This window comes from Camelus bactrianus, chromosome 29 (assembly GCF_048773025.1).
Source record: "Camelus bactrianus isolate YW-2024 breed Bactrian camel chromosome 29, ASM4877302v1, whole genome shotgun sequence".
Taxonomy (NCBI): domain Eukaryota; kingdom Metazoa; phylum Chordata; class Mammalia; order Artiodactyla; family Camelidae; genus Camelus; species Camelus bactrianus.
In genome coordinates, this window is record NC_133567.1 from 3,096,121 (window position 1) to 3,111,081 (window position 14,961).

At 48.4% G+C, this 14,961-nt stretch overlaps 1 protein-coding gene across 1 annotated transcript; it reads left to right on the forward strand.

The window, feature by feature from the left end:
• The first annotated feature begins 2,239 nt into the window (after nucleotides 1-2,239).
• Nucleotides 2,240-3,932, forward strand: NPBWR1 (neuropeptides B and W receptor 1). Its single transcript, XM_074354953.1, has one exon. It carries the CDS (start codon nucleotides 2,533-2,535, stop codon nucleotides 3,520-3,522), a length of 990 nt encoding a protein of 329 aa, XP_074211054.1. The 5' UTR covers nucleotides 2,240-2,532; the 3' UTR covers nucleotides 3,523-3,932.
• The last annotated feature ends 11,029 nt before the right edge of the window (nucleotides 3,933-14,961 follow it).

Sequence of the window (14,961 nt, forward strand, 5' to 3'; positions counted from 1 at the left end):
CCTTTTCCATGTCTTTTGCTTGTGTCTACTATAATGTGTGATGCACAAACGATGCACGATATATGGCAACTACATAAAACTGACTGTAGAAAAGAATCAAGACCGTTAATGAAAGAGTAATCCATAAAACTAATACCTTTAATTCCGACTCCAAAATGTGCTGTATAAACTGTCACAGTGAACTCACTGATGGGCGGACAGTAGTAGTTCAGACCCCAAACGTACCCCATGATAATACCGAGAGGAACACAGCTGGCGCAGCTGTACTATGCCAAACAAAGGAGACTGCATCCAACCAGAAGCAGCAGCCCAGTTAAAGAAGAGCATTTATAGCAGTAAGAGAGTCCATTCTACGGGGAAGATGACAATCTTAAACTTGTGTGCATCTAATGCAACAGCATCAAATTACATCGTAAAAATCGGCGAAGCTAAAAGCCCAGAGAAACCCACATCTGTCTCAAAACCTATAGAACAGCCAGATAAAAATACTGAGAAGATTTAAACAACACAAGAATAAATCTGACTCGTTGACAGAGGTAGAGTTTTGCACCCAACAAACACAGAACACACATTATTTTCAAGTAAACATGAAATAATCAGAAAACAAACTATATACCGATTAATGTTTCAACAAATGGCAATGAACTGAAATCATATTATTTCTCTGTCCACATGTAATTAAGCTAGAAATCAATAATTAAAAAGCTAGAAAGACCTCCAAGTGTTTGAAAATTAAGCAGCCATATACATACAGTTGTGTGTATGCACATGAGACACACAGATACATGCATACGTATATACACGTGTGTATTATATATACACTATATATATATCTCTCACATGTAATTTTTCTTTTTTGTTTCACTCAACTTTCTATGGTGTCTTCTCAAATATTCTTGCTCATGTACATAGCCCGAGTTGCCTGTCATTTTCATCACGCAAAGCATGAAACTGCAGAGAAGCCAAAATTATGTAGATTCTAGCAAAAAAAAAAAAAAGAAAGAGGATTGAGTGCATGCCCCCCAGAGGTTTGGCCCCTTCCAATCAGCCTCCTTCCAGTCTCCTCAGCGTCTCAGGCTCGTTCCTTCACAAACGCTTCCTAAAGGACCAGAGGCGCACGTTGTGGGGCTTTTGTCGGCGCTTGCAAAGGAAGATTACTGGAGGGGCGCAAGACAGACTCCTCTGCTTTAATTTGCTGGGTCTCCCAAAGGAAGGAAGTAGGCATGGGAGAGGACTAATACTGATTTTATTTCATTGGGTCCTCAAAGGGGAGGTGCCTGCAGTGAGTTCCCCTTAACAGTGGAAGACGTCGCGGCTCCGGGAGATGGAGGCCAGGTCCCGCTGCTCCGCCGGCCTTGGCAAGACCGCTGCGGCGGCGGGTCGTTCTCTTCAGAGGACAACCAGGAGCGGTTTGTCTTTGTTAATGCCAGGCCATACACATACACACACGTTCCTAACAATCTTGCAACCTTGTGGGGAGCAGAGTGACATAAAGCGGGTGATTTGCATTTTAGAATTGCCGTCACGTCCCCCATCTGTGTAGCCAGCCATGCAGTAGGGACGTAACTTAAAGTTTAGAACTACATCAGTCCATTGCGGATGTGGTGTTAAAAATATGGACTGGGAGCCTCAGCTCCTGCTCTCCTTTTAAAACAGGCCGTTAACACCCTATGTTTCTCTTCCATTGAATTCTTAACCAGGAGCGCTTTTCATTAATTCAAACGGGGTGAGGTCACACTACTGAAACGAAAAAAGGAATTCCTTAATTTTGGGGTCGTGCTGCTCTCGGTCCGGCTGTTTGGCTGCGGGGGGGGGGGGGGGCGGCGGGGGCGGCGGAAGGGTCGTCGAAGCGCCATTGCGGCTGCGCCAGCCCCGAGCTCCCCGCGCGCGGGCGGGACCAGCGAAGGCGCGGGCGGCCGCCTCCGGGCGCACGCGGGGAGCGGACACGCAGCCGGCTGGCGCCGCAGCGTCCCCGGCATCCGCTGGCCCCTCTGCTGACCGTCCGGAAGGGGCAGACCCTGCCCCTGGACCCGCCAGGTGAGACAGAGGCTGCTGTTGGGGTCGCAGTTAGCAGGGGCGCGCGGGACCTCGGGGGACAGAAGCTGGCCGCTGCAGGATTCGCTGGGGTGACCTCCCCGGGGCGGGGTGGGGCTAAAGCAGGGGAAGTGGGTTTGTGTTTTTCCTATAAAGGTAAGGACTCTTCCCCCAGCACTTCGTTTGATGTAGCCAACAGGTCAGAATAAGATTTCAACGAGTAGCAGAGAGCGATCACGTGGGGCCGGCTGGGCGCCGCGCCGCCTCCTCCCCTCGGAACCGCACTTCTTCCCGGAGCTGCACGTCGACGAGCCGGGCCTGTGCTTCCAGGTCCGCGTTGCAGCCCCGGAGTCCGCGGCGCGGGTGTTCAAGGAGGGCGGCGGGAACGCGCCTTCCGGGGAAGGCCGGAGACGGGCTCGGAGCGCGGGTCGGGTCCCCGAGAGCGCAGAGCCCGGCAGGGCGGCGGAGGAAGAGACAGAGCCGCCCGCCCTCGCCAGGATGCACAACGCGTCGTCCTGGGGGCCGGGGCGCGCCAACGCATCGTGCCCCGGGCCAGCGCTCGCCTGCCCCAACGCGTCCGGCCTGCCGCCGCCGCTGCCCACGCCGCTGGCCGTGGCCGTGCCGGTCGTGTACGCGGTGATCTGCGCGGTGGGGCTGGCGGGCAACTCGGCGGTGCTGTGCGTGCTGCTGCGGGCGCCCCGCATGAAGACGGTCACCAACCTGTTTATCCTCAACCTGGCCGTGGCAGACGAGCTTTTCACGCTCGTGCTGCCCATCAACATCGCCGACTTCCTGCTGCGGCAGTGGCCCTTCGGGGAGCTCATGTGTAAGCTCATCGTGGTCATCGACCAGTACAACACCTTCTCCAGCCTCTACTTCCTCGCCGTCATGAGCGCCGACCGCTACCTGGTGGTGCTGGCCACCGCCCAGTCGCGCCGGGTGGCGGGCCGCACGTACGGGGCCGCGCGCGCGGTGAGCCTGGCCGTGTGGGGGCTCGTGACGCTGGTCGTGCTGCCCTTCGCCGTCTTCGCCGGGCTGGACGACGAGCAGGGCCGGCGCCAGTGCGTGCTGGTCTTCCCGCAGCCCGAGGCGTTCTGGTGGCGCGCCAGCCGCCTCTACACGCTGGTGCTGGGCTTCGCCATCCCCGTGTCCACCATCTGCGCCCTCTACACCGCGCTGCTCTGCCGCCTGCGCTCCATACGCCTCGACAGCCACGCCAGGGCCCTGGACCGCGCGAAGAAGCGGGTGACTGTCTTGGTGGTGGCGATCCTGGCCGCTTGCCTCCTCTGCTGGACGCCCTACCACCTGAGCACGGTGGTGGCGCTCACCACCGACCTCCCGCAGACGCCGCTGGTCATCGCGGCCTCCTACTTAATCACCAGCCTGAGCTACGCCAACAGCTGCCTCAACCCCTTCCTCTACGCCTTCCTGGACGACAGCTTCCGCAGGAACCTCCGCCAGCTGCTGGCGTGCCGCGCCGCCGCCTGAGGCCGCGCGCGAGGGGCCGGCGCCCCGACGCTCAGGGTGGTCCCTGACCCCCTGAGCCTCCCCACCCCCAACCCCACTCCCAACTTGCTGAAGATGCTGATTCTCGGGCTCCTCCCCAGACCTACTGACTGGGACGCGCTGTGGCTGCGCCCGCAGTTTGAATTTGCCAAGCCCTCCGGGTGATGCGGGAGCACGCGGAGCGTGAGGCTCTTAGCGGCTGAGAGCGCACAGACAGCTCCTTAATGCCAAACGGCACTGAAGAGACTCCCAGCTTGACATGGAAGGGGAGGAGGGGGAGGAGAAGGGGTCAAAACTGCTGCGACCCTCTTCCCGTTCCCCTCCTGACTCTCGCCCAAGCCATCCTCGGCCCGGCTCTCCGGGGACCCGCTGGCCTCTGCACCTGGCTTCTCCGGGTTCCCGCACCGGCCGCCTGCGCTTTTGCTCAAGCTGCCGAGCAGCCTGGCCCGGGCCCCTAGCCCCTCTCCGCGCGCTCCCACCGCTGGAGAAAGAGGGCCAGGGCGGTCGCTCCCACCCCCCCACCCCCCCCCCCCCGAGGTGCGGAGAGATGCCGAGGCCGCCAGGGTCTTTGACGAGGGGACACAGTGAAGCTCGGGTGGGAGGGCAGGGTGAGTGTGTGTGTGTGTGTGTGTGTGTGTGTGTGTGTGTGTGTTTGCACGTGTTTGCGCGCGCGTCCAGCGGGGTTTGGGTGAAGAAGGATGGAATTTGGCCATGATGCCTACGCAACAGTGATGTGAGAAGAACGGTGATAATTCTCCTTCCTGTTCCAGTCCCTTCTTTCCTTGCCCTTCCGCGCTCCCACCCCTGCTGTCACCAGGAAGCCCTCCACTCCTCTCGGACTGCAGGGACCCGGCTGCCGGGCTCGGGAACGGTCGGGAGCCCAGAGACCCCCAGCCGCGGTTGCGGCGCCCCCTGGTGGAGCCGGCTGACGGCGCGGCGCGTCCTAAAACAGCTGCGTGTGCAGGTGCACGCACCTGCTCTTTACGGGACTTGGTTGCTGTCATCACCTCTCTCCAGAGGGCCTCCCTCCCCCACGCCCCTCTGCCCCCCGTCGACCTCTCATACCTCTTGGAGCAGTTACTTGCTATTCTTTGTGAGAGCATTGTTTTTCAAGTCTGAGAACTTTATAAACAGCTATGTCCTAGTCTCACAAGTTTTTGTGAGGAGTTGAGATCAAGAGGAAATGCGTGTCCGTTCCTCTCTCCTGTAGTCTGCATCCTCTCCGCCTTAGGGGGAGCCAGGAAGCTGAAATGATTGGCACCCTCGTCTTTCCCTCTCCTGGCTTCCTTTCCTCAGGGAGCTATGGATTGTTTGTACTAAATCCCTCGCTTAGTCCCAGACGGCAACTGGTAGATGTCCGGTCTGGTCCGACAAGGGAAACCCGACAGCAGCCTGTCTTTACGTCTATTGATGGGAGACAGCAGTGGGTTGAGACAGAGGACGGACCCTTGGGCCTGCCCAGCCACAGACAGTGTGCACGTCAGACGTGAGGGCAGAGCCTTAACCAGGCTGTGGTCATTGATCACAATGTTTGAAAAGGTGGTTTTTTTTCCCCTTTGGGATGAATTCCAAACAACAATGAAAATTTCTAAAAGTATTTGTTTCCTGTGGTCAATATTATGGGTAATAAAGTGTATGAGTGTTGCTGGCAGGAGATTTTGACTTAGTTTGATGGACATTAACAAATTTCTCGATTACTTAGTTTCAAAAAACTTTATACAAAATAGGTGGAAAGGTAAAACTCTCCCTTGGGTCGGGGGAAGCAAACTCACTCCCTGATTTTTGTGAATAAGAACTGCTTCCTTAGCTCTTAAAGCAATTAGGAGCAATGGCATTATTCGTAGCTATCAGTTTATAAAATGTAAATTTAGAAACCTACCTTAAATGACAAATAATAGTAAAATTTTAAGAAATGGTTTTTCATCTCCAGTGCATTTTGAATGATACACATTATGGCATTTAGACAGTCCTTTGCTGGTGGGCTTCAGACACCTCTTGGAATTCATTTTCGTATCTTTCACATTTCTTGGAAATGTTCTCTTGATTTTTTTTGTGACTCACATTGTTTTTTTGATCCTCAATAATTTTTCCAAATTAAAATTTTAAGCTTAGAACAACTGCTGCATTCTCTAAAGTGATGGACGTAAAGAGTAAAGTGGACATTTGGCCACAAACAGCCAAGTGTGATCATCTGGGTTTGAAACCTCATCTGTCTTCATAAACCCAGAGGCTGTACTTTGACATCTTCTGGCGACACAGATCGAGGAGAGCCGTGTGAGCCATCTGTCCACTACATCATCCCTACGGCAGATCAGCCTGACTGTCTTGGAATCTACCAAGAAGACTGCTGGAGAAACAGGGCTGTGTTGTCCACAGCAAGGCATGGATTGGCATCCCCATAGGGTGTGTGTGTGATTAAACAGGATCCAGGACTTCAGTTTCGTCCCAGCTTCCTAAATCATTGGATAAGCTGTTGTGTCGTTATTTCTAGATTGTTGCCGTCATATTAGCATGTAGAAGTCCAGGTCGTAAGTCTCAGACTTCCTTCCTGTGACTTAGGTCCTAGGTAGCATAAATATGCCAGAGCAGAGTTAACTCACGTCACTGCATTGCAAAGGTTTTAGCTCTGTGTTGACTTTTTGCTGTCTTCCTATGAACTGTGTTGTTCGGTTGTACCACTTCCAGCATTTTAAAGTGTCCATTTAGTCTCACTTAACTTAGTACAGTTATGTAACGTACGTGCTGAGATGTTATTTTGAGAAATGCAGGAACTCTGCAGAGAAACTCTGTTTAAAATAAAAGCTGAAACATTCTGTGTGGCGAGTGAATATTCTATTTCTCGAGAACATGGTGTAACTGAGCGGCGCCCTCTGGGGCCCTCCTGGGACAGACAACCCCCTCCACCCCCTCGGCACATTCACAGTCCCTCAGCTCTTGTCGGCCTCTTGTAGAAAAACTAGTCTCCTAGGCTTCCCCAAGTTCCAAAAAGTACATTTAACCAGAGAAATGAGAAAATGCTGAAAGAAAGAAAACACATCCCAGAACACAGACATGTGTGCACGTACACACACGTACATATGTGTGTGTATATATGCCGCATTATAACATACACAGCATCGCTGTTTTTAACTGTCACTTAATCAAACCTTTGACTAATTTCTGGTTAACAGAGAAAAATTAGGGCTAGAGGACTCGAGAAGAGACTGCCACGAAGGAAAACAATCACTCAAATCAGAGTGGACGGCAGTTCTGAAAGACAACTGTCTGGCTGAATCCCCCCAAAGTCGCCGTGACACACACCTGGAAGAGATGAGGGAGACATGCTACATTAAAAGAAGCTAAAGAAAAATAGTGATCAGAGGCAACGCACACACCTTGACCAGCTCATGACTTGAAATATCAGCGCTAAAAGAGCTTTTGTGAACAATTCAGGAGATTTGAATATGGATTGGAATTTTTAAATTATTAGGGATTTGGGGGTAATTTCTTTAGTTGTGGTATGATATTTTAGCTCTATAGGAGAACTTCTCTATTCTTAGGATATGAAGATAGAAACATTTAGGGACGAAGTGTCATAATACCTGTTATTTACTTTCAAATTATTTGGCAAGATACTTGTGTGTACATTTATATTGCTATAAAAACAAAGCAAATACATAAAAATATTTACAGGTAAAGGGAAAACATGCTCACTGTAACTCTGTTTTGGCTTTTCTATACAATTAAGCACTTTCATAAACCCTTCTGTACATTTATCTTTCATACTTTTTCTGTATGTTTAAACACCTTTTTTTTTGGAAAGAAAATGCAAATTTACAAAGAAGAAATGGTCTTTGAGCAACATGTTTCCTGTGAACCTATTGGTCCTTTATCCACATGCCTGTGTGGCCAGTCTTGAAAGAAGCCCACGCGTCCAAATTCCTCCTGTGTGCTCTGCAGGCCTCCGACCTCATCGGCCCCAGCCAAGCCACTCAGAAAGCTCCACAATTCCACCTGTGTGAAAACTGTCCTCGGCTGACCCAGTTTCCCTGTCCCCTCACCGCGGCTCACCCACCGTCCATTCCTAGTGTGCGTTCCTGGAGACCCCAGAGTGTCCCTCAGAGTCCACTGGTCTCTTTACCACCCTTGGCCAGCGATCTGGACAAGTCCGAGGTGTCACCTTGGATTCGCTGACGATGCCCGGATGTCCTGTCCACAGACGTTTCCTCTGCTCTTCAGGCTCTCGTGTCTGACTCCTTCATGTCTGTACTCGGATGTCTCACAGCAGCCTTCCGTGAACAAGCCCCTCAGCGGAACATCTGTCCTTCACCCAAACCTCTGCCCCTCCCCGCCCCCACCCCCCAGGGTGTGCATCGCTCGTCTGGATGTGAGTTTTCTGGTTGTTTCTCTTTTCCTGCTCCCATGTCCAGTTTATCCGCAGGGGCTTAGGTTGTACCTTTAAAGCAGATCTTGAATAAGTACCCTGCTCTCGCTCCCTGTCTCCGTCCCTCTCCTTTCTCTCCTCCTCTCACCCTGCCCCTCCCTCCCTCCCTCTCTCCCCCCTCCTCCCTGAAGCCCCCCAGCACAAGCCGCCTCCACTGAAACACCCTTGTAACCAGGTCCCGCCAGCCACTCCTGCTTCGCTCTGATCACTCTCTGGCCATGCAGCGGCAATTCAGATTCTCGGGAAACAGAACTTCTTCCACTCACTGTCCTGAATCGGCCTTTTCAATAGATTTCCATCACAGTTTGGATGAAGTCCAAACTCCTTGCCATGTGCCGGGGGGCCACACGGTTCCAGTCCGGGTGTCCCGCGGCCTGGACCCCCACCGGACCCCGCCCGCACTGCCCCACGCCGGGGCTTTGCACCTGCTCTTGGCCCCTGGGGTGCCTCGCAGCTCTCACGTGGCCAGTTCCTCCCTGTCCCCCGGGGCCAGCCGAGTGCTGTCCCCCGAGAAGGGCTCGCCCTGCTGCTCACTGCTGTCCTCTGACTCCTCGTGTGTTTCTGTTGCAGTTTCTAGGTGTTTCCTTTCTCTCTCTCTCTGATTTTGTCTGTCATTCCCACGGGAAGGAGGGCCCCCTGAGGGCAGGCGTGGTGCTGCCTGAGTCCCACGAATCTGTGACATCTAAGGCAGAATGTGACACACGGCAGAGATGAACTGAACAGACGAGGAGACCGTCAGACTGAGCAGCGAACCACCACCTCAGCCCGCCCGTGCCTCGGGTTACAAACCGCCACGGCAGCCCCAGGCTTTCCCAGTGGGGCGCCGCCTCTGCAGCCGGCCAGGGACTTCCTCGCTGGGCTTCCGCGGCGCTCCTGCAAGTCTCCCCGGACCCCGAGGGCGGAGGGCGCCCGGCCACTTCCGCTTTGGCGCTGCCGGGTTCTAATAGATTCTTTTTCTCAAATAAATTCTTAAACGTTTTAATACATCTCAGTCTAACAGCAGGCACTCAAGGAGTGTCTCTGAATGGAGGGATATATGACCGAACATCTTTAAATGCAGGCGTTTAGGGTGCAGGCTGCTTCACTGCATATTTTGTCACTCACAACAATTGTTCAGGGTTTTGGTCCATTTTCTTTGAAAATTTCAGTCCTGAAAACAATTTAAATTCAGAGTAGATAAAAGTCTGTTTTTGAGAAAGGCCACCAGAGGGAGTCCTGAGATAATTTTTGTAGGGAAAAAAAATTCAAGAATTATTCATTATTCAAGTCAATTGGGTCTTTTACAGAAGGAATTTCACCAGTTTTCTTTCAGAACAGAAACTTTTCTTATGGCTATGTAATTATGTCTGATACAGTAAAGCAAAAATTGCAAAATTAGACCCACAAAATTAAAACTTTTGATAGTTACAGATTTTATTCTTAAAACAGATACACAATTATGATAACTCTGGACTGAAAAAAGTCAATGTCATTTAGATTTTTTCATGTTATTTTCTAGGAGTTTTATAGTTTTGCATTTTACACGTAGATCTGTGATCCATTTTGAGTTACCTCTCTTTCTGTTTCTCTATATATTGAGATATAATTGACAGATAACATTATGTAAATCTAAGGTGCACAATGTGTTGATTTGTTACATTTATATGTTGCAATATGATTACCACTCTAGCATTAGTTAACACTTCTCTTATGTCACATAATTATCATTTCTTTTTTGTGATGAAAGCAATTAAGTTCTAATCTCTTAGCAACTCTGAAGTTTATAATACAGTGTTATTGACTATAGTCGCTGTGCTCTGCATTTGATCTCCAGGACTTGTTTATCTACTGATTACAAGTTTGTACCCTCAAACAACATCTCCCCAGTTCCCATCCTCCTCCCAGCCCTGGTAACCTCCATTCTACTGTATTTCTACACAGGTAATCGTGTCATTTGCAGACAAAGACTGTTTTATTTCTTCCTTCCCAATCTGTATAACTTTTAGTTCCTTTTTCTTGTCTTATTGCATTAGCTGGGACTTCCAATAAGATGAGGAAAAGGAGTGGTGAAAAGGGACATCCTTACCCTGTTCTTGATCTTAGTGGGAAAATTTTTAGGTTTTCACCATTAACTATGTTCACATAGGTTTTCTATAGATTTTTTTTTAAAAAGTCAAACTTAGGAAATTTCCTTCTATTCCTCACTTGCAGGTGTTCCCACCGCAGTGTCAGGAAAATGATGATTTAGGCAGGTGTAGAGGACAACACAAAAGCTGTATTGGAAGACTGTTTTCCATTGCAAGTTATAGTTGCTGCTATGTTACACTGTATCTTTCAGAAGGCTTGTTCCTTAATAACATGCAGTCAAATGAGGTCAAGAATAGCATTTTCAGACCAGGATGTGGGGAACAAGAGGAGTAGTGGAGAAAACACACAAGAAATGTGGTATTTGCCTTCTCAAGTCCGTGCCACCAACAACATGGTCTAAACACAGAAACAAAACTCAACAATGTTTACAAGTTAAGCAATCGTTTTTGCATGTCACTAGTAGAATTGGTAAATTCAAATGAATCAAGTGGGAAAATCTAAATGAAAACCTCTTCCCTAGTTAAGCAAAGAGCTGAAATTTATTTTATTTGAAACTGCTGTGCATTCATGTAAAGGGCATGACAGACAAAAACACAGAGTGTGACTATTAAGAAAACTGTTTAAGAAAAAAAGTAAAATGTAATGGAAATGCTCTTTTGTAAAAGTAAAACCTCTTTGCCACACTTCAAAATTATTTTCTGTTTAGATTTCATAAAACCTTTATTTTTGAGTCTATGAATTTTATGGAAAGGGCACTAGTATTTATTCAGTAATAGCAAAGGTAAATGGCTTTTTAAAAAAGATTATATGCCTTAAATATTCTTAAATTTCGTATCTTCAGCAATAGCTTCCTGGATTTCATTCTCTATTAATGCTTTGTCCCTGTTCACTAGATGGCACAAGGAAACCAGCATCGCAGGGCCCGGTGGCGATCACGTACTTTTAACAGATGCTGCGAAGGCTTAAATGTTAGCAAGAAAATGCCTCTAACAGAATCTCGAGGAAAATTCTGAGTTGAAGGTGTCAGATCTGCACAAATTAGGAGGCATCACGGGGTGTTCACCTGAGATGTGCGTTTGGGCTGCATGTGACCTCCCAGTTCATATCTCTCTCCTTTTTAACATCTAAGGTGTGTTGGCCCATTTTGTGAAATTAAGATGATGTTCATACCTCAATGGGATGTCCAGTAATCAGTTTACAGAAGTCTTACTAGGGGTTAAACATCAAAGCATTACAGTGACCAATCAGTATTTGAAAAATAAAAGGGTTTCATATTATACCTTGCAAATAATGATCCTTTATAAGACCTGGGTAGTTATTTACATTTGTGTTTTTTTGTTTTGTTTTGTTTGGCATTTCTTACCTTCTTTTCTAGTTAAGGGAAAATGAAAGAGATAGATAGGCTGGTGACAGGGTGAGAGTTCGGGTTCAGTCCAGGGTGGCTTGATGAATGCAGAAAACAAGCAACAATAGAGTCAAATCACAGCACCAGACGAAATGACTCTTACAAAGGCTTCCCCTTACAAGGCCTCTCATGGCCCCCAGATTGGGTCCCGTGCCTTTCCCACACACCCTCGCACCCCCTCATCTGTGCTCACCACCCCGTAACACTTGCGTCTTGTAATTAACAGTTCCTTCACCCCCTGCACTTGCACCGCAGCTCCCTGAAGGCAGGGGCTGGGTCTTAGCCGCCATCCCTGCGGTTAGGAGACTCTTCCTGGGTCAGGAGTGTGGGTTCTGCTGCTCCACAGACGTTGGCCTGTGCTCAGCTCCACCACTTACCAGGTGAGATTCTGCACAAGCTAACTTGGGCTGTGTAAGTTGGGGATTAACAATAAATAAAATAAATGAAGACAACAGTAGTAGCTGTTCCATAGTTTCGCTGGGTATTAAGTAAGATAATGGAGGTGAAGCACAGTATCTGAACACAGGAAGGCTTCAATAAATGTCACCCCCCACTTATTACTATTATTATTATTGTTATTGAGAAACATCTGATGAATGAATGGATGTTGATTCAGTCCTATGAAACCAATTCTCTTTTGGGTTATTGACATTGCTGTGATGTGGACATTTCTCATACTTTGATGTGCAGGATTAGGAAGGTAAAGGAAGATAGTCGAATGTGTAGAAAACCCAGATGCATTCTCTGTAAAGAAGTAGTCGGAAACTTACCTGAAACTTGGAGACAGACAGAAGGCCACTGGCTACTCTTTCAGTGCAGTGCTGGACTTGGTTTTATTGCCTGGACCATCCGTCTCTGCAGGGGCGAAGGTTAACGTGTAGGTTTTTGCCTGGGAGCGATGCAGGTAACTTCCGTCCGTTCATCAGCTGACCCGGGGATTGTGGTCTGCGGTTCTATTGGACTTAAACCAGTGTTATACATAGTGTAGCTGTCTTGTTCTAACATTTTCTTGTCAAACAGCCCATATACACACAAATTCTTAAGTACTTTGGACTTGGCTTACCATCTTACTGCCTCCTTCATTCATTTCTTAAGTTTAAAAAAGTGTTTCATTTTGTATCTGCACGAGAGTAACGATTTTACATTTTTGAAAATTATGCTCTAACACAGTGCGGTTTAACAATATTTTAGTAAGTTGTGAGTCTCAATTCTGACATTTCAAGGGCAGAGACATTTCCCCACGAGTCTGAGCAGGGTTGTATGTGTAGGACTGTAGTCTACAACATCTGCATATCCATTTGATTTTCTCTGATGACTTATGCTTAACAGTTGAAAGTTAAATGTGGAGATATGACATGTTCAACATTTGTTTACTCTTGAACAACCCTGTGGCATAATTGTTTTTAGTTTAATTCTCATGGAGGGAGCTTTTGAAGAAAAAAAAATAATGACAGTAACAAACGCACAGGGCTTGTTACAGCCCCTGTGCCCTATGACAGAGCGATGCCTTCTCCGCTCAGTGAGATCAGGGGATAGACGCTGGATGAGCTCACGGGACGGACGCCAGAAGCAGTGTATTTGGGAACAGCATCTGTAGGTACCTTCGCTTTGGGCCCCAATTTTAAATCCTCTGATCAAATATATAAGATAGTAACCAAACTGAAGTCTAGATCTGGTTCAGTGTCGGCAAAGGGAAATTTCCCTTTTGAAGAGAACAGCTTTGGAAAGGCCCCAGGAAGCAGGATGAGAATCCTCGGGCCCTTGTCAGTAGCCAGTAACCAGGTGCGAAGGAATGAGGGATCGGAGCGCCAGCGCTTCCTGAAACGTTCCTGATGGGACGTTCTTGGCAAGATGAACGCAGGATTTTTCCCCTGGGGACCCAAACGTTTCAGTGTTTCTTACACATAAAAGCAGCTTTGGGCACCTGTAGTCTTGAGGGTCTGCAGTGGTTTTACCCATTTTCATCATCAGAACGCTCTGGCAGGCCAGAAAACAGGTTTATGGTTTAAGACAAAAGCGATTTGATTGGCATTATATACGCACACACAATAGTTTTTACTATAAGTTATTTGAAAATGTTGAGACTTTGGCTAAAACAGTGTTTTCCCAGTACTAAAACGATTTTGTAATAACATGTTTTCTGTGATTCCAAAGGCACTTTAGATTTCTTAGTTTCCTGGTCTGTTTCAAGTCTGAGTATCTACCATTGCTTTGTTGTGCTTCTGTTGACCTGCCAGGCTACTTGCTGAAACACCCGAACAGCAAGCGTTTACTGTACGCAAATATGGGAAAGCACGCTTGGACAGCCCAGGAGGGGCTACATTTTCCCCCTTATCTTGTTACTGTTTCCGGGTGACAGTGTGCTGCTTTGGCAGTGGTACAAGAGCACAGGAGCATTTCCGATCAAAAGAAAAGTAGTTTACAGGCAGGAAACCAGGCCACAGTCACCCCCAATGACCCAACGTTCTGAGAGATGAATCGTAAGCAGAAAATCCAGGTCGTTTCCCAGAGCAGAAGGACACGTCAGCTCAGAAAGGGACGCAGAGGAGTCACACACACATGGCGTGCCGGCTAACCCAGCACGGAATCGCCCTTACCTAGAAAGGAGCTGGGTTACAAATCCTGTTTTGTCCCCTGTTTTATATAAGAGAAGGCTAACGCACAGTGCTCACAAAGGAAATGATTGAACCTGCCCTTGTCAAGACAGCTGGGGAAGTCTGCCGCTCGGTCATTCAGACTCATAACGTCAAACATCTGGACACATCCGACATGCAGCTGTTTGGCTGTGTGAGCGAAAGTTGTCCAAGTGGCCGTCTATTTTTTTAAAATTCTATTTGGATATTTTAACATGGGCCATAAGCTCAAATGAGTGAAAAAGGCTGAATGTTTGCATCTCTTAATTAACCTATTTATTCACTCACCAAATACATATCTGAGATCTTGATACGTGCCTGGTCTGAACTACGCATTGAAGACACAGTGGAGAGTAAGTCACGAAGGGTCCCCGCCCGCGTGGACCACATGTTCGTGAACTGAGTCTGTCTTCTCCTCCTCTCTGCACTAGGCTGACCACTGGGGTTGCAGAAATATGGGAAAAGGTTCCTACTTCCAGAGAGTTCACGGTCTAATGGTTGTCACGTCCAACGCAGGGGAAAGGCGGTGTCCCTGAGGTAAGCAGAGACGCCACCGGGGTGCAGTAGGAGACAGATCTGTAACACTGATCAGCCTCAGAGCTGCTGAAACACTGTTTCACTCAATCAGAAGGAAGCCATTTTATAGCATTAAGTTGGGTGTTTCTCATTGATCTGTTGGTTTACAGCACACATCGCCCTTTGTCTGGGACCTGAGAGTTTATCACTGAGATCCTGTGGGGCTTTATGTGTATGAATGAGCATGACTGGGACATTGTGCTGTACGCCAGAGACTGACGTGTTGTAGCTGACTGTACTTCAATAAAATTTTTTTAATATTTAAGAAAATAAGAAGAGCAACAAAATGCAGAAATAAATGATGAGATATCATGACA

What these genes read in the sequence shown, in the direction of transcription:
- NPBWR1 (XM_074354953.1), top strand. Translation starts at nt 2,533, where the DNA reads ATGCACAACGCGTCGTCCTGGGGGCCGGGGCGCGCCAACGCATCGTGC.